Source organism: Trichomycterus rosablanca, chromosome 24 (assembly GCF_030014385.1).
Source record: "Trichomycterus rosablanca isolate fTriRos1 chromosome 24, fTriRos1.hap1, whole genome shotgun sequence".
Classification (NCBI taxonomy): domain Eukaryota; kingdom Metazoa; phylum Chordata; class Actinopteri; order Siluriformes; family Trichomycteridae; genus Trichomycterus; species Trichomycterus rosablanca.
Window position 1 is genome coordinate 4,783,238 of NC_086011.1, and position 19,716 is coordinate 4,802,953.

The 19,716-nt window shown below is 36.3% G+C and overlaps 2 protein-coding genes across 4 annotated transcripts; one reads left to right on the forward strand and one right to left on the reverse strand.

Annotated features, from left to right (window-relative positions):
* Nucleotides 1-797: 797 nt before the first annotated feature.
* ccdc50b (coiled-coil domain containing 50b) lies at nucleotides 798-13,870 on the reverse strand. Its single transcript, XM_062986695.1, has 12 exons — nucleotides 13,624-13,870; nucleotides 12,995-13,095; nucleotides 9,718-9,780; nucleotides 9,162-9,285; nucleotides 8,270-8,360; nucleotides 4,603-4,705; nucleotides 3,994-4,079; nucleotides 3,240-3,290; nucleotides 3,017-3,133; nucleotides 1,877-1,989; nucleotides 1,700-1,794; nucleotides 798-1,610 (listed from the first exon to the last, which is right to left on the reverse strand). Exons 2-12 carry the CDS (start codon nucleotides 13,041-13,043, stop codon nucleotides 1,465-1,467), a joined length of 1,038 nt encoding a protein of 345 aa, XP_062842765.1. The 5' UTR covers nucleotides 13,044-13,095; nucleotides 13,624-13,870; the 3' UTR covers nucleotides 798-1,464.
* On the forward strand, nucleotides 12,025-18,317 carry uts2b (urotensin 2, beta). 3 transcript variants are annotated; one of them, XM_062986698.1, is made up of 5 exons: nucleotides 12,025-12,061; nucleotides 16,702-16,764; nucleotides 17,237-17,359; nucleotides 17,897-17,940; nucleotides 18,067-18,317. In XM_062986698.1, the coding sequence occupies exons 1-5, from the start codon at nucleotides 12,031-12,033 to the stop codon at nucleotides 18,175-18,177; spliced, it is 372 nt and encodes a 123-aa protein (XP_062842768.1). In that variant the 5' UTR covers nucleotides 12,025-12,030; the 3' UTR covers nucleotides 18,178-18,317. The 3 variants fall into 3 exon arrangements, with proteins under 3 accessions (XP_062842768.1, XP_062842769.1, XP_062842767.1); XM_062986699.1 differs by lacking the exon at nucleotides 12,025-12,061 and adding an exon at nucleotides 13,069-13,098; XM_062986697.1 differs by lacking the exon at nucleotides 12,025-12,061 and having other exon boundaries at nucleotides 16,659-16,764.
* Nucleotides 18,318-19,716: the final 1,399 nt, after the last annotated feature.

Below are 19,716 nucleotides of genomic sequence, written 5' to 3' on the forward strand. Positions count from 1 at the left end.
AAATGTAAATCATGAATAGAGCTCAACATGCTAAATGAATGTCATTTTAGATTCAACAAAAAACTATAGCAAGGAGGTGATGGCTGGATGTAAAAGTACACCAATTTAAAATGTCTTTTACATATACAGTTTGTTGTAAAATGTTCTAAAGCGTATGTTTGTTTGTTTGTTTATTAGGATTTTAACATCATGTTTGGCACTCTTTGGTTACATTCATGACAGGAACAGTAGTTACTTAATACACAAGATTCATTAGTTCACAAGGTTATATCTAACACAGTCATGGACAATTTAGTGTCTCCAATTTACCTCACTTGCATGTCTTTGGACTGTGGGAGGAAACTGGAGCACCCGGAGGAAACCTCCGGGTGAACATGCAAACTCCACACAGAAAGGACCTGGACCGCCCCACCTGGGGATCGAACCCGGGACCTTCTTGCTGTGAGGCGACAGTGCTACTCACTTAGCCACCGTGCCACCCTCTAAAGCGTATGTAACAGAAAATGTAGTGTGCTACTATATCTGCAAGTAGTTTACAATGTTCTCACCAGTTAATTTATGATCTACACAGACTTCTGTTGTGAACACTCTTTTATTTGAAATGAACTAAACATCTGAGCTTAGAGATTTACTGAAAGCTGAAATCAAACATGTGCATTACATCTAATAATATTAATGCATTGAAAGTTTACAGATTTAAGCTTTTACAGTTTAAACATAAAATATGTAAATATGTAAAACATTGTGCATGCACCTCAAAAGATGTAACAAGTGCAATGCAAAAACTATTAACACATTTTCGACCTAAGCATGAACTATATAACTGATACACAGAAACATCAAGTTTTTTGCTCAAGCAAATTAGTCTATGATTGAGTTTGTGCATGAAACAACAGCAACTATTTCCAGTCCAATATACTGCTTTATTAATTATTTTAAATAAACTGTATTACAAACAGCATAATCCAGAAGTCTTAGAGTAAATATTGTGCTTTGTCTGACCCCCCAGTCATCATCTCCACAGGACGGCCCTGATTTATTAAAACCCTAATAAAGAGTACTAATTAAGAGGATTAACACAGTTCAGCTTAATGCTATAGACTGCAGGTGTGGTTACAGTGTTTGTTGCAGGTGATTTACTAAATTTAATTGTGCAAATGACAACAAATAGGGCATAAATGCAGTGCAAAAATGTTTTCCAAAAGTCATCTTTCTTTTTCTCTCTTCAGTTTTTTTATTTCTGTATTCACACTTACTTATAACTAAAAGAGTTTTTGTGTATTAAGACGTTCACCTGAAACACTTTAAGCGATCAGATTTAAACATCTAAAAGGCATCTGGGGTACATTTTATGTAAATAATCTTTATCCAAATATAGCACAAACTCAGAATTAAACTTTACAGTGAAATACTAAAATAATACTATTGGGTCTCTGTTGTACAGTTTCATGGTGCTGTATAACACTACTGCTGCTTACAGTTTTCCCGTTTCTCTTTGGATCTATGGAACCCTGATTTCTTCTCATGACGTCTGGTTGGTCGGACAAATGCAGGTTCTGGTAGGTAGTCGTAGAAAACACTGTGAGGAGTGCGAGGACCCAAAAATATTTCTATATACACAACACAGACATGGAAATATCACTGAATTTACATTTTTCTTCATTAAAAAAACTCAATGTGTTTTATGCCATGTAATTACCAGAAGACGGGCTGGTTGATAGCTGGCTTTCCTTTTTTCTGCCTGTGAATGTTGGGTCCAGGTCTTCTGCAATGTTATGGCTGGGCTGCATCAGCCTGTGAAGGAAACTGTGATTAAGAAACACTCTGTGTTGATATTATGCATACATCTGTGTGTGTGTTTATGAGTATAACTGACGTTGAACTGCATGTTAGGTGTAGTGGGTGCTGCTCCATAGATGGCTCCTCATCCACTGGTGAATGCATACCCTCTGAGTTCAGTCTCTCTCTCAGAACATGCAGTGGTTCAACCTGAATAAAGCATAACATACAGCTCTTTAGAACCACAAAATATAAAGCACATCTTACACAAACAGTTTAGTTACTGGTCACAAAGTTAGCCTACACAGTTATGTACTGCATTGCAAACATTCACACATACAGTTAGTGCTACAGTTACTGCTATTCTAATTGGTAAAAAAAATAGTAAAAATTTTACTGCCTGTCTGTCTGGCAAACCCACCTATCTGCCTGCCAGTCTGTATTTCAATCTGTTTACCATTCTATCTACCAGTCTGTCTTTCTGTCTGCTTTTACTGTACCATAATGAATAGGTTCTACAGATTAAGATATGATACTGATTAAGATGAAAAATGAAAGTCTATTAAAATAAGAGTTTTAACTAAAAGTTTCACATAGCTGTAATATGCACATTTTAATAAACGCAGAAAACAACTGTGGGAATTTTATATAGGGGATTTCTGACAGGGGTGATTTCCAATTAAAATTTGTTAACCAAAAGATTTTTGTTTAAAACTATAACCAAGGCAAAAGAAAGATTTTTGTCAGGTATTTCCTACAAAGTTTTTGGTTTGTGTATATTGTACACTGAAATATGCCATCAAGTTCTCCCCTGCCCTGTTGTTTTCTATGGGCTATTTTTATGCCAGTGTACTTTTGATTTTGTATGGTGGAGGTTATGTATCTTGCTTTTACTCTGTTGCTATTTTCAGTAACAGAAAATGAAAGTCTTGACTGTGTCTGCTTCCCTCTTAGTGCACATACATTTCTAAAACAGTATATTTTGTTTTTTTACTTTAAGCTCAGGCTTAAAAGTAATACAAGAAAATACACATTATTGAACACTTTTTTAAAAAACAATATACTAATACTGTTGAAAACAGCTTAAATTCTTTATGACATAAAATGTGTTGGAAACTTTCATAGTGTTCATGTCTCTAACAAGTGTATATAACATTGTGACCTCAACTGTATATTTAACATCACCTGATAAATAAAATGTATTCCAATGTCAATCATGAAAGGGTGGGGTTCATACATTTCTGCTAGGAGCTTTTTTTGTGTCTCTGGGATCATGTGACCTCTCTGGTAACACTAGGTCATGTGATTTCCTGTTGCTCTTTTTCTCTTGCCGTTGCATGTAGCGAGCAAGCTCCTAATAAAACGAGGAGAATGCAGTGTAAAATATTAACACTCAGGTTTTATTTCATTTGCAATTCACCAAATCTCCCATAAAGGAATTTATGTATGTAGTTCCTCACCTCATCTTGGGCAACTTGTGCAGCACAAAAGTCCACATCTGTTCCACAGCTCTAAAAATGTAAGGTCAACAAAATATAAACTCAATGCTAAATCATCAAATCATCCAAAACAATTTTACACTATTTTAGTTGTCAAAGTCAAAGGAAAATGAATTTACTTCCAAACCAAAGCTGCTACATGCTGAGCTATATTGTCTCAAATAACACAGTGTGTACTACCTAGCATCTGAGAAGTAATGGTACTATTGAAAATGCACTCATTTTCATACACTAGTAAGAACAGTTGTAAGTGGATTGAAACACAGTCATGTACTACTATCAAACACAGCCAACTACCAACTATTAACAGCACTAAACAAAGACACCTCAAATTAGAGATGCAATCTTATATGATGAAAACAACCTTTCACATGACTGTGTAGAAATGTTAGCATGCTCTTCTTAATTAAACGTCTGTAAAGCAGATGCTGCTTGTTTCAGGTCTCCCCACAGCTCAACAGTGTCAGCACTTTGACTAAGCTACTGCAAATTGTAAACCTGTTTTTAGAGCCATTTACATATTAATTTGTTTTAGATTTTGGATTATTGCCCTGCTACAAAACAAAGCAAGACAAACTCATTGTTCAGTTTTTTAAATAATGTATTAAATATGTACTGGCCAAATTTGGTATTGGAAAAAAACTCTGCACTTTTTTGATGTTATAAAGTCATACAGAACAAGTGCCCTGTGTGGTGGGCACTTTACATAACCCACCCTCCTCTGAGGCTGACTATCCTCTTCTTCCTGTAGTCTACGAGCCAGCTCAGCATCCCTCATCATCTGCTCCCACATCTCCATCCCTGATAGAGAAAGAATTACAAAGACCAACAGAGGAAACAACGATTTATTAGCAATAATGAGTGGGAATATTACGAGAATGAATGATTAAAACATTGACATTTTTTAAACCTAGTTTCTGGGTTTTCTAAAAATATTATAAAATCAAGTCAGAAATATACATACATCACACATTCTTTTGCAAAAACACCACTGTTCCATGTACCTTATGTTCATGTACAATTGTACAGACGACCTTCTGACCTGAAGTTGCTTAGGATTTTCTACAATTTGGGTACATATAAACTATCAGGTACATACAAACTAGCCCCATTTATATTGCCATAGTGAAATCACCAGCTGATCAATTATTAAAGAGTTGTCTACACCACCGCTGCTAATAATCTAAGTCTATATAAACAATTTTATGACCCAGTAAAGTTTGCCTTTTTTCAAATGAACTTACTAAACAGCCTAAATTAATGAATTTGGACAAAGAACTAAACACCGGTAATTAAATTATACAGGAAGTTTTATATTTTTTACCTTCATTGAGTGGCGATTCGTCACTGTTCCCATGGTAACCAGCCTCAGATCTATGCTGCCTAATTTTCATCTCTTCCTCCTCCTGTAGCCGTTTGGCCAGCACCTATCACACAAAACACAGATCAACAATCAAAAGAGCCAGTCTACAGCATCTTATCGAAAATAAAATACACAGTAATGATACATATCACGTTTTAGTACAGTATAGTTTTTTTTTACATAATGTGATACACTGTGTGTTTATTTGGAGTCCTGTGCGAATAAAATATCTCCTCTACCATGTATTCTCCCTCCTGCTTACAAGTAAATAATATCAATTAGTTGTACACACTCAATTCAAGCTCTACTGATCTACAGTCAGTGGGGTTAATTTTAACATTTCTAGGTCATTTAACATACCATAGAAATTAAAATAAATAGTTTTAAATAGTTTTTGTGAATGATTAATACATTTCTTTGTGATATTTTACTAGCTCAGTTTATTATATAGATCATCCCTGCATGGCTGTAAAAAACACTGTTATACACAAGCTTTCCGTATAACAGTGCAGCGCAGACTGTAGAGAGTAGGCTTACTAGTTTCCACACATCACTTAAAAGTACACAGACACCAACCACAGCAAACACATGCATGTTACAGGAAAGTATAGCTCAGTGCAAAACTCATGCCCACATACGCTCACACATATGCACACACACACACACACCTACACACACAAAAAATATACATGTAGATATGCAGTTTAAGCAACACCTCCTCAATGACTGAACTCTGACGTCATGGAGCTCTGTATTACTAAACTGTTCTACATGTCATAGTCTCCCACTGCACATTTTAAAGATTTTCAGTTGATATGTAAAACATAGTGCATTACCCAGAAAAAAAGGTCAAACATTAATATTTATACTTTTCAAGACACATCATATAGTAGGTCTAATAGAAAGTATAGCAAACCAAGTACACATAAAGCAGGAGTACATAATAAGATTCCTTTCTGTACTTTAATGTATAGTAACAACATGTAAACTAAGATTATGGATGTAATGGAACAGGATTTCAAAACTCTAGTCCTGGAGGCTTACTTCTCTGCAGAGTTTCAAGTTTTTCCTGCTGCTAACACAGCGGCTCCAGCTCCTGGCAGCCCTGCATGGCAGGGGGCCTCTAGGACTGAAGTAGAAAAACCTTGTAGACAGAAGACAGTCATATGCATTGACTGCATATTACTCCAACAGAGGGCATCTAGAGAAGTCCTGAACAAAACTTTATGAACCTCAATATGTACACAGAACCCAGTCATGAAAAAACAGGAAAGTGCCTTCATGAGCGAGGAAGAGTCAAGACTTGCCATCTTGTCAAAATTACATGCATTGTAAAACATTCTAATAGTTTAAGTGATTGCACATATTTCAGATATTTCACCATCTACATTACAGTTATATCATTAAAAGATTCAGAAAATGTGGATAAATCTGCACCTACAGAGGACCACCTTCAGCTAAAAATTTTCATCTTTTTTATTAGAATTAGAACACAGCCCAGTTTAGTCACTGTTTTGAATTTGTTAAGTTTAAACCAGGCCTGGTAACACTTCTTTTGACCCACTTAAATGTTTCACAGATTTCTCTAGACATTTAATCCTGGGCCTTGTAAGAAGCAAATGAAATGTACATAGGGATGTGATGTTTAAATGTTTGAACTTTTTACTCTGTATTGTTCATTAAAAAAACAAGGACAAAGTGTTAGTTATGTGAAGCATCAGTGTAAGTACAGTTCCAGTAGTAGTATGTTGTGTGCTACGATGTGTATAGATCTGTATTACAGCCTTCCAAAAGCTTTTTTATTCTTCATCAGCACCAGGATGCAATATTTCACACTGGTGTGGTAAAAAGGTTCCATCAATAGTGGAGAAGGGAGGTCTGAAGGGCCTACAAAAAGGCATTTTATCCACAAACACACCAACAAACATTAAGATGGGGTGAGCCAGGTGCTTGTGCAGTGAACCACAGTGAATTGGCACATCTCCCATCTGCCGCTACATCCTTGTGCTAAATAAAAGAACTGAAAGACCTTTATTTTTAAGACAGGCTAGCGCCGGCTTGACATTTTTTTCTTCTGCACCCACACAGGACAGGGCCTGTTCTTGTCAACAGCCACAGAGACTCTGTGACTTACATGGTGACATCTTGTTAAATAGCTGACATAGCAATTCAGGTCCCTGTGAGCTGCTGGCTGATATAAGCTTTATTCTGGGAGAATTCAGTGAGACAGACTCCCTGTAAAGCAGAGGCATATATTTTCCTTTTTTAGAGCACTGTAGAAAGGACACTGACATTAACTACTGTAGCTTAGCATTAAGAATAATGTATTTTTACCATGAACATTTAACATACACTTTACAAGAAACATGTTTTATTTGGTGACTTTTAGATTATTAACTCAATATGAACATGAGATTTAATTTAACTGAAAAAAGTAAAAACATGTTGTTTTGTTGTACGGTTCAGGTTTCTGACCAACATAACACTTCAGTGTGTCTTAGCAATGTCTTTTATGTATACAGTCCACACAGATGCCTGTGTTGCTCTCTCTGTTCCAATCAGAGACAAAACAACAATGTAATGTGTCTACATTGTTTGCATTCAAACATCCTCCGGAAGACCCGTTGATCTCAACCCTGAAGAGCCCAATTCCTCTGCTGTTGCTACGGAGATGCTTTTAAAGCTGATGGTGCCAGCTTAAGCACATTAACAACAAAGCTGGCATTTTTCAAGTTCATGTCTTACAAGAGAGCTGGCTGAGAGAGTGGGGAAATAAAGAAGCACTTGTGGCTGTGGTGAAGTAGGGTTATTGGGTGAGACATCCCACTTGTGAAAACAGGAGGCCCCATTCGCATTCCTTTTTTAAACCCACAGTTTCTTTATTGGGGTATCTGGAACAAGCACCCACTCTAAGCGCTTGGTAAATACCAGTAATCAGCTTAAAATCTGGCAGATTGCTAGGCATTGAGCATTGCCTAAGGCCACACAGCCAGAGTTTTGGGCTGGAAACGCATTTGGCTGCAAACACAAGCAGGAAAAGCAAATTCTTCTGAAAATTCCTTGAAGAAAACTGCAGCTCTTTAGTTTTACATACAAGCTGACTTATGGGTCAGTCTATAACCAGCAGTAAAGCAATGCATGTTAGGTATGTAAAACAGGATCTCATGCTCACACTGCCCTGGCCTTGTGTTGACATTTGAGCTTGCATGCTTGCATTGAGTGTGTTTTAAACTAGCATTAGTATATACAATGGACTCTGTAACACCTTTCAAAAGTACATGGTTCTCTCCTTTAACTGTATTCTTCCACTTATACTGTATGTCTTATTTTCAGTAACAGATAAAAAAGTCAAACTTAACATTATTAAAATTTGTAAAACTATAAGTTAACCAATTTGTTTTTATTCTAGCACTGTCATGGCGCTTGTACTATACAATAACATTATTAAAAACTTGATAGAAATATAGCATATTGCCCCATAAAGTGCAATGTTCTTTTTTTTCTATTTAAATCCCTAAATGAAGGTTGTTGTCGTAGACATTTTCATTTTATATTTAAATATGTTAAGGGGAGATATAATCTTTCACATGTTACAATCTTGGTGCAAGAACAACATTTGAAATAGTACCTTGTCTTCTTCCTCCCTCTGTTGAGATTCCTCATCACATCTGTGCAGTTCTTCTTGAATCATTTTGGCATACTCACAGTCCTGTTTTTCTCTAAAAATCAATGAAAGAGTATTAAGTTGTTGTCTGTTCATGCAGAATTTAGAAGAAACCCAAACCACACTCCTAAAGAGACACACAGAAAATCAAATCTTTTCTTAGGTGTTTAGCAGTGTATAGATGTTATTTTTGCAAGATAATGACCAAACACACTGCTTAAAAACTATGCTTCTTCATTTCGCTGTTTACCTAACCAAGTGCAATCACAATAAATAACAAATATATTATAAAAACCTTGCCAATAATAATAGTCCATGAACTTAAGCTTAAGCAACCAAAATTTAATTACAAACTTGATGGAAGGGTGGCCTTCTTTTGTGTTACACAGAATCCATTTTATTGCCAGTGTTTGTCCCCGGCATTTGCATGGCTGTACGGTTCATTTTATGTTCCTGTGAGCAATAGGTGTAGCTAAAATAGCCAAAACCACTAATTAGTGGGGTTTTCACATACACTATATGGTCAAAAGTATGTGACTACCCCTTTCTAATTATTCACACTCATTACAAACAGATGTATGAAGTCAATTTTATAATTAAAAGCTTTGTGAAAACAGTTTGGAAAAAGTCATTACTGTTACCGTGTGCACAAAGAAAGGTCCATACAAACACAGTTTCATGGCATGGTGTGGAGAAACAGAGCCCTGGCCTCAACTCCATTAAACAGAATTGGAAAAACTTTTAATGTTCACTGCAGTGCCTGCAGTGCGTTTAAATAACAAATCGGTTGGGGTCTAGTTGGTATTTATAATTAAAGTGGCCTGTTCACACTCGTATACCACATACTACATCTTACAGCTGTTGAAGTCGATGTTTGAGATGATCCCTCTCCTCCTCCTCGTCCTGAAGTCTCCGGGCCAGACGCACATCGCTCTGTACTGCCTGGCTCCTCTGCACATTGGAGCTGTAAAACTGCTCGACTGGAACGGACAAAAAAAGATGCCACAATGTGGCCTTCATCCTCAGCCTTTTTTGACAATTAATGTTACTTTGTCTTGAGGCCCTGACACACCGAGCAGATTATCAGTTGTCAAGTAGGCCTGTTACAGTGTGACAGTAACTAGGTTTGTCATGGCCTGTTCTGTCAGTGACCACATAGTCTGTTTTTTATAATGTAGATTAAAATGCTTTTATAAGTTTTACTGAATTTTACTGTAAGTTTGTTAAATGCAGGTACTATAGTTTATTTGTATCAAATGAGTTCATCTGCAACTTACATTACACTTGTTTTTGTTCATTTAAAGCTATTTTCATTACATTTGCTTTTGTGGTATTAAAGCATTTAAAACAATCAATTGTTTTAGGCTATACTAAGCTAAATGAAGAGATGGGTATAACAGGTTTTTACTCACTCTCCTGTTCCTGAAGACTATGTGCCAATGCACCATCCTCTAGCACTGAGAAACACTGGCACACTGCAAAAAGCAATCAAAAACATAACATGAAACAGACTCAGTTAAATAGTTATTAATTAGTAAAGCTAAATTGGCAGTATGGAGCATCTGGATTGTGTGGGGGTGGTTGTTGGTTATATATAAGTGTGGTCGCTGTCTCTTCTCATATAAAACTTATAACAGGAAAACTGTCTCATTGCCAACTAGGTCAGTAGCACCGGACAATAGTGGAAGAAGGAGGAGGAGGAGGAGGAGGAGGAGAAGGAGGAGAAGGGGGAAGCATGGGGGCAGGCATGTAGTGTACAAAACATATGTGTATGTGTGGGTGGGTAAGCAGTAAGTTTTTGTGTTTGTGGGTGTGTGTTTCCGAGGTATTTTTTGACTTTGTACAGAAGTAGTTTTTAACCTTATCAAGTAGGCCACAGTCTTGTGGGCTGCACACAGGCATTTATATAAAGGAACAAAGAAGTAAAGTGACTTGACAAAACACCCGAAAGTCATACATTTTCACTGAGGGTTGGAAATGTACAGCACATGAGGTGAAGTCACCATTAAGATAAGTAAAAGTGAAAAAAGTAAAACTCAGCAAATATTATTCATAGTAACGCATAGTTACTATGCTTTTTCTGCATACCAGACTTGGCACAGTTTTACCCTGGATACCCTTCCGGTTGCAACTCTCCTATTTCTATTCGGGCTTGGGACCAGTACTGAGAGTGCACTTAGAAGTGCACATCCTAAAGGCTAGGCTTTTTTTGGGCCATCCCCCTTTCTCAAACATTGGCCAATCATGTCCATGCAGATTCCTGACTGGCCAATAGAACCGCTGAGATTTGAACCCTGGACCCCCGGACCCAGACTTAGAAGGGTGTTCAAACTTTTTCACATGCTACCATTTTTTTAAGTTTATGAAATTGAATTTATGAAATTGCTATTAATTTTCAGTATAGGTTGTTTGCTTCTTTTCATGTAAACATAAAATATGAAAAATAAAAAATCATCAAGTGCATAATGAAGATAATCCTGGAAGCAAAAATAGCAAACTGGTGAGTAGCTGCCAACGGGATAAAGCTGTGCATACACAGAGGACTCACCACCATAATCTCCTTTGCATGCCCGCTTTGCTTGTATGTATATATATATATATATATATATATATATATATATATATATATATATATATATATATATATATATATATATATATATATATGTATATATATGTATATATATATATATATGTGTGTGTGTGTGTGTGTGTGTGTATGTGTGTGTGTGTGTATGTATGTGTGAGTGAGTGGATTTGACCCACTCAAATTCCTTACCTAATAGGGTACAATTTAATGGGGAGTAGTAAACAATTGTGAAGGGTTAGGAATGCCTTCTGATAAATGCCAGATTAAACTAACATACGGAGCAGATAAGCTTTGGTGCACTTAAAAACCAAAACTAGGTGAAAAAGATTTGCAACAGTTCTATACCTGACTAAGAATGTCAGTGCAGCACATAATAAAGCTGTCAACGAGAACAGTCCATTAAAACTACAATAGAAAAGAATATTATGGCAGGTTTATGGTCGAAAAGTCATCCTTTACTATATTCTTAATGAATGAGTGATGTGTTGCATACAGGTCTGAAAACATGACCCTAAGGTAAGGGCATTTTTGACAGCAGGGTTTGGGTCCACTTGTCCCTTTAATACAGAATAAGTCTGAACCCCTGATTAATGTTTTATATATTACTACCCTGAAAGAAGTGTTCCCACCCACCATGAGCAGTGGCTGAATTAGGAGTACAAATGAAATACACATGGGTAACCTTTTAGACAGCACTCTCAGCATCAACCTTAAATAACTGACTATGGAAATTGCTTTTGAAATAATGGTGTTCCATCCCTCCAGTACATTTCCAGAGATCTGTAAAGTCTAAGGTTAGGCACCTTAAAGCTGTTCTGGTGGCCCACGGTGGTCCAACACCTTCTTAAAAGGTTTTACATAAATTTTCTATACAGTCTTTCTTACTAAACCAAACTGTAAAATCTAAAGTGCCCACATACTAGGATTAAAACAGAAGTATGGGTACAGAAGAGTGAAGCCGTGTTCTACACGAGTATCACAAGCCAATGGAGGAAGACAAAAAAAGGAAAACACACTGCCCTCCATTCGCCAAGTTTGTGCCCTATGAGCTCAGATGGAAATGCTGACATGGACACGCAGAAGACAGGCCTCGTTTCAGACTTAGCTGGCACGACCATAATTACACCGCCGAGGAATGGAAAAGGGATTAGTCATGTCATTACGAGGTACAACTGGCATTCTATCTAAAGAAATTTAAATTTAAAATAAAAGGAAAAAAGGAAAAAAAAAGCCTGAGCTACTGAAAGAGGTCTACATTTCCCAACCTCGACAAACACATACACCACAAACACATACACCACAAACACATACACCACAATAAATCTTAAAATTATTATGTTTATTATTTACGTATGCTTGGGTTTTGGGATAAAACATCTATAAATGGTTTAATTTGATTTCAGTTTGATTTTACTGTGCACGGTTTGACCATCTGAGTGTATTCAGATAAAGTGATAATCTAAGACACCAGTAAATGGAGAGAGAAAAGAAGCAATGGTGTCAGCAAACAATGACAAAATGACCAATGCCAGTGTTAATATTAACATGTGTGCAGTTTCTACTGTTCACTACATTCATTCTTTAGTGCTGACTATATCTGGCCAGTGCAGTAGAGGAATTATATAAATACTGAGCCTAGCTGGGCTGAGAATTAAGGGAATTGTGCACCCACACACAGACTCTCTCACACATAGATTAGGCACTGTGGTGTACCCACACACCCCCATGCCTGAAACCCCACTGTATTCCCTAATTCCTATTAACTCTGAGGTGCACTGGCTACGTGGTTTGAACACTAAACCATTGCAAAGCATGGGGTTGTCATATTCTACTCTATACTTTTAAACAATACTGCAAAACAAGTGCACTATGAAGTGAACAGTGTGTGATTTAGGTAATCCTGATAATCTGTCCATGGCCAAGCAGTCACACACAAGCCGTTCTTGCTGTGAGGTGACAGTTACCCACTGCACCACCGTGCTGCCAGGCATTGAACAGTAATATAGTAACATGCACACAAAGCTGGTGAGGGAAACCTATACAAGCTTATATTGAAAATATGAATATTGAAAACATATGGATGGAATTTAGATGCTTACCATCATAGACATGTGGAAGATGTGACTTGTCAATCTGAATCTGTGCCATGGCAATGTTTACAATCCAGTCACAACTTCATGCTGCATTATGGGAGATAATCCTGGTAAGACAAGACTTTCTGAATGAGCACATTTTAAAGAAAAGTGTGGGCAGGGTATTGATTGTCTATTAGACAACTAAAAGGTCATTTTAATAATAAAAAATATATATATACATAAAGTTTAGGACACCTTTCTAAATTACCAGTTTAAGTTACCAGTAGTTTGCAGCCACAGCCCTTACTAATAGGTGTTTAAAACCATTCATATGAGTTTTAGGGAAAGCCCTTTCCCGTTATACAGTCTTGACAAAGACATTATTTGAAGATATAGTTTGACTAGTTTGATGTAGAGAAACTCCAATGCCCTGATCAAAACCCACAATAAAATAACAAAGAAACTCACAATCGTTTTTAGTGTTTTTTTTTTAACAGAGATGTATGTTTTAAATATTTGATCATAAAAAGAACATCTGCTGATGTTACACTTTAACTGTGAACTTTTATATGTGCACAGAAAAAGTAACACAGGCTTAAATTCACCTAAATGTTTGCACTGGTAGCAAAACATAAATACAAGTGTTTTATTACCTTTTCAGTCTGTCAGTCGATCGTCCCCAAATCTCGTTGTCAAGTCGTGATTTTCACTGTTGCCATGCAGATGCCCACCGAGCACTGATTCATAACAGCTCTGCACAGACAGAAATACTGTACCAGTACTATTACAAGCTTATTCTCAACAAACACCAGGAGAAATGGTCTCTAATGATCTCTGCAGCATTTTCAAATCCATATAAAAGCCTTGAGTGTAAAGCTGGAGTAGTGGAACAGCGCTTTTGTTTCTTAAGTGCTTACCAAATGCAGCGCTTAGTTATAAATATAAAGAGTGTTTCTATACGCCACCTGCTGGTCAGTTTGCAAATCACACATTCTGGTAAAACGCTATTTAAGTATTTAAGTATTTTTTTTTATTTTTTTTAGGACAGGTACTATCAAAAACCTCGAAATAGTAGCAATTATCTTACAGGGACACAAAATACATACATTCATACATACATACATAAACTTAAAAAGTGTAAATAAGTCGTCATATAGCATTTGCAAGTCTAGAAATAGTTGTAATAGTTAAAATAGTAGAAATACTTATTGAATTAAGCAATACATGAATATCTGAATAAATCAAATACCAATCAAACCCCATTCTGTACCTCGTACTCACTGAAGCACAAGTCTGGCTCGTCTCGACGTACCTCAGGCGTCAAGGAAAGCAGGCATCAATGTTCTCAGGATTAGAATCCAGGTGATGGAATAAACTTCTCGTCTTTTCGAGTGTTTTCCCCGGAGTACTTACCAATGTTTAAAAAATAGATAAAAAAAATAATATTGACCAATATTGTCTAATTTACGAGCTTTAAGCATATTTGTGTTCTAATTGTACTAGAGTAAGAAAATGTCTAGAGAAGCAGAAATCACTTGTGCAGGTTGTTTACAGGGGAGAGTCAGGTCACCCTCAGTTATCATATGCCTGCCAGCTTAGCTCTTCAGTCACTAAATTCTGTGTATTAATATGTACACATTGTCCTCTCTCTCTTTTTAAAACAAAGTGCATTAGATACAGCTTGCATTGTTTTTCTTTTCTTTTTTATTTAAAAGACTGGTAATAAAATACATCAGGATTAATTGCTTTAATTATGGGTTTTTAATGAGAAGCAAATTATATGTAGCTCCAAACTTACACTTACGTTTGTCTTAAAGTTTCCTGTTAGCCTAAATTAAGCATTAACTTACTCGAGGGCATAACACACATTTTTGTTCAGTCAGATAAAAAGTTATTATAATTTAACCTATTAAAATTGCTATTATTTTAATAGTTTTTTGTTTTAACTCAAAGGAAAAAACTAGTGCATTGTACACCTGAAAAAGGTCTGGACCATCCCTCCGTTCAGTCACACACATCCCAGTCAGTCCTGCATTTCTTAAAGCCTTATTGGCTCATACATTTCCCAAATTTAGTGTGTTCAAAGTTTGAATTTTTAACTTTAATTTTTAAGGTAATTAAATGACCTCTAAATCTTAACCAATGCACCTCAGTATTGGGGCACCAGGACAAACAATAATCTATATCTAGTGCAATTTTTTGTTTGCTTGCTGGGCCCTGTCTACAGGTCTCTTTTAAAATAATTCCCACCTTACAGCACTCCTAATGCTGACGTCCTAGGTGGTACAGTACAGTAGTAGCTGTATATGGGTGTCTTCTGATTTAAAAAGGTCATGCGCAAGAGAACCATTTCTTTCAAATGAGGGAAATGAGCTAGTGCTGCAGAGCTACTATTTATAGCTTCAGCTGCCTGATTACTGCTACAGCCAGACATACATTTTGGTTTATTGCTCATGTCAGTGTACATTAAAGTAGTTGTCGTATACAAGCAAAGGCTGTGACTCACTTAAATATTTGACTCTGAACACAAATTTAAAAATGTCAGTTCACAGACTTGTGAAATTCAGTATATTTTTCTCAGAAAACATATTAAAAGCCCAAAAAAGGAATAATAGATAGACACATAGATACATATTACAAAAACGATGCTTACAATTTTGCTATCCATTACTGGAACAGTTAGAAAACCATAAGCTGTACTATCCAATATATGTTTTGCATAACATCTGTATCCCACAATAAGCAAGATATCTGGTTAGGAATGAAAGATTCCTCAAACACTGATCACTAAACATTGTGTTGTTTTATTTTACTCCAAATTTTGGAAATTTTAGGATTATGTGGTTTGTGGCTATCACTACAATCTACAGTAGCTCCGTGGTTAAGGTGCTGAAACCTTATATCATTCTGCCAAATATCATATTCGAGGGAGACAAGTTGACAATAATAGCACTACAGTCTGCCCTCTTTACCTAAAAGTGTTGGTATTTGCTTCGTTTTAATTGTATTTGATGATTGTTATTGTGGATTTTTGGTCTTTTAAGTTTCTTAATATTAGTGGTAAATTTATCAGCACTCAAGAAATACATATACATTGCTTAGTATTAAAAGTACTTGTTAAGAAATGTTAAGTATTTTTATAACTCTTTAAAATCCATGTCTTAATTTTACCTTGGGGAAATCTTATGTTTCACATTTCATTGACCAAACTCAGCAGAGAGTGTGCTGACATAGATTTTTATTGCGTATATTACACTTCCAGTACGTCACTGGTGCTGACCTTCTGAGCTGTCAGGCCTCGTGGAATGACTCTACTGATTGACCGCTGCAACCATCACCAACAAATAAATCGTAGATACATCCTAGGAAATTAATTAAGTGGGCAAGCTGCTGGCCTACAAATCCCTAAGTGTACTCTACATTCACACCTGAGCTCTGGGGATTTATGGTCAGGCTGAATGGCATGACATACTGCGTCCCATTCCTGATGCGAGGGGCTTTTATTACTTTGTTTGCTCAACTGACTTGCTCACGTAGACCTAGATTTACAGTATGCAAAGGGTCTACGTTTGACACTTGTGATGTTACAGGTGATTTGAGAGCTCAGGGAGTATATAAGGCCAGAGAGAAGCAGATCATAAGTATTCATTTAAAGATAGGAAAGCTAGGGGTATCTGTAGAAGAAGTGATGTTTGGTAAAATGCTTCTGTCTTGTGCTCTGCTCCTTACAGCTCTGGAGCCTCTTCTGGCTCACCCACTAACACATTCAGCTGGCATGTCCTACCCTGGGCCAGGTAAGTGCTGCAACATGCATACACACGGCATATACCTAAACACAAATACATGTACACACATATACACACACGCACAACATAAATGCTTGCACACCCAGCACACCCTGTCACAGACACATCACACATGCACAATGTGAACAAAGGATATTGAGATTAAATGAATGTTTGCACTATTACCTATTATTATTACCTTATTACCAAATTACATATTCTGCAGTTGTAACACACTCGGATTCCAGAAAAAATTTATGTTTAGCCACTAATTTGTGGGGTTTTAACAATACATAATACATACAAATTAAACACTGTACCTTTTTATGAAGGAGTCACAATATTTGCATAATGTCTATACATTTACATTTTCTATGTACATTTTCTCCATCTCCATAATGATTTGTTGTTTTTCCTTATTCAGTTTAACTAAAACATTTTAGAGTTATAACAACATTTTAAATTTTGGGTTGTGTGTTAGTATCTGAGGAGGAGCAGTTGATGAGTCCAGGGGAACGGACCTATTCTGAACAGGCTCATCTGTCTGAGGGAATGGAAGGACTTGCTTACCCCTCTCTCTTTACAGGAGACGTCAACAGAGAAGGTGAGCTTTCGCTACCAGCATTACAACTGTTATATTACTATGTTCTGTTTAATTCATATGTTAATTAACTAAAGCATTAATTGTATAAAACAACACTTTTTAATCTGTGGCAAAAACATAAACCTGTAATTACTATCCATTACTAGACTGCTAATGCATGTGTGTGGCCTGCAAATGATCATATTGGCAACTGCTGCAGTCCAACTTACAAAAGTGTCATGAATCACGATCCTTAAAAGCTTTTTTAAAACATGTGGACTATCCTAAGAATGTCTAATGCATGGGATTTAGTAGTATTTCTTCCTCCTGAATATTACATAATAACATTATGCACTGTAAAGGTTAAAATACTTAATATATTTGCATTCATTAGGGACAATTCTTACTGTTGTTTGTTTGTTAAAGGTTGTGAGCTTTAAACCATCTAATAATTTTGTTAATATATATTACGCATATTTATTTGTGCCATCATTCATCCATGTATTAGAATAATATAAGCTGATGAGCACTGCTCTGCCCTATGCTTTTATTTAACAGGTCTCAGAAGTGGTGACTTTGTTCCCAGCCAACTGGTAAAAGAGGTGAATAAAATGTATTTTATCCTTATAAAATAGAGATTAAAAAAAATAGATAATAATAAAAATAATAGTAGTAGTCATTTCTGATAAATGATCTGACATTGTCTGGTTTCCTCTATTCCCTTAAAGGTCCTGCTGGAAAAGCCATTTTTGAACCAGCTCAGTCGTTTCCTGGGCGGCAGGAAGCAGTACCGCAAGAGAGCAGGCAACACAGAGTGCTTCTGGAAGTACTGTGTCTGAAAACAAGAAACCACCACCCACACCTCTAACCCAAACCCACAGATACCCAACACGTACATAAATACTGCACAGGCACAGCCTTGTTATCATTAAAGCTTTGCAAAAACTAAATTGCCACCACTTGACTTACAAAGACTTGAGTAGACTATCATAAATGTGAATTTATTTTGTACATGTACTTTGGTACACGTGTAAATAGAGTAAATAATATATAACTTATTTAAGCTACACATTGACTATTAATAAATCTCTTTCAAATGAAAAACAGCTGCCCCCATCTGGTCAAATTTTTACCATCTTTAAATGCCATTGATTAATTCATTTTTGGCAACTGCTGGGTCACCCTTTTAATGTCATGAAGTAAAACCAGAAACAGAATGCATGTGGTCACTGTGGTCTTTAATTTAGGATGAACTTGTGGTGTCGGACAAATCTTCTCTGAATTCAAAATAAAACGATTTTTCCCCCTTCCCCTTTTTAAATAAAACACATAACACTGTTATATACAGTACATATACCGGGCTACAAAATACAACTGTAGAAAACATCAGCTGGTGTGTTATAACCATTTATAGTGTCCGGCTTTCAGCACCCTCATACTGACAACACCAGGTCTGTTTAATTTTAATGAGTAACAAATCACTACCTCATATAAGGTTTCAAGCTGCAGTGTGTCATTTATTTGAGGGTAAAGGTAGGCGTGTCACAATTACTAAATTGTCTTTGCTGTTAACTTCATGCCACTCATTATACCATGTATATTTCATATTATGACGAATGCTGTTTGCTATGAAAAACGTTACACTACATCAAGACCCTGAAAGAAAATCGTATTAGCAAGAGAATATTAATGACTTCACAAAAAACCAAAATGAATTTTAAGCAGCATGATGCACACGGCAAAGCAAACAATGGAACATTTTTATGCATAATATTATTTATTGTTTGTGTTTAGATGGTGTAGATGGTGGTATTACGTGGTGTACCCCAAGCATGTCGATCAAGCATGTCGATCAAAGGATCCAAAATGTCTCTGTTACAAATTAATGCCAAAATCTTTCACTAATGTGTAATGCCCTGCCACTTACAGCCATATGATTATTATGTTACACTATGTTCTTACAACACAATGTTTCTATCACACAGATCCATAAATCCTCTAAATTCACATACTGCCGCCTAAACAAACTTTTCATGTATGTTAGTTATATGATTGTTCTACACAAGTTTGGACATAAAGGGTTCCCAAAACCTAGTACAAGGAAAACGATGTAAACAATAGTTTAATTACTTTCAGTGCTGTTTAGGTTTATTAGAGGTAACACAAACTAATTTCCTCATGGTCAGGGTTGGAAAATATTTTGAGGAAAAAAACGGCCTTTAGCATTAACTCTAGACAAAATGATCAAAGACTCTAGAAAAATAATCACTGCTTAAAGCAGTAATATACAGTGCAATTTCTTTATCAGACTCAAAAGCATGATTTGGATAGTGACAGGTATCTTTGTTTCTATTTGATTGTCTCATGTCTTGGTGAAT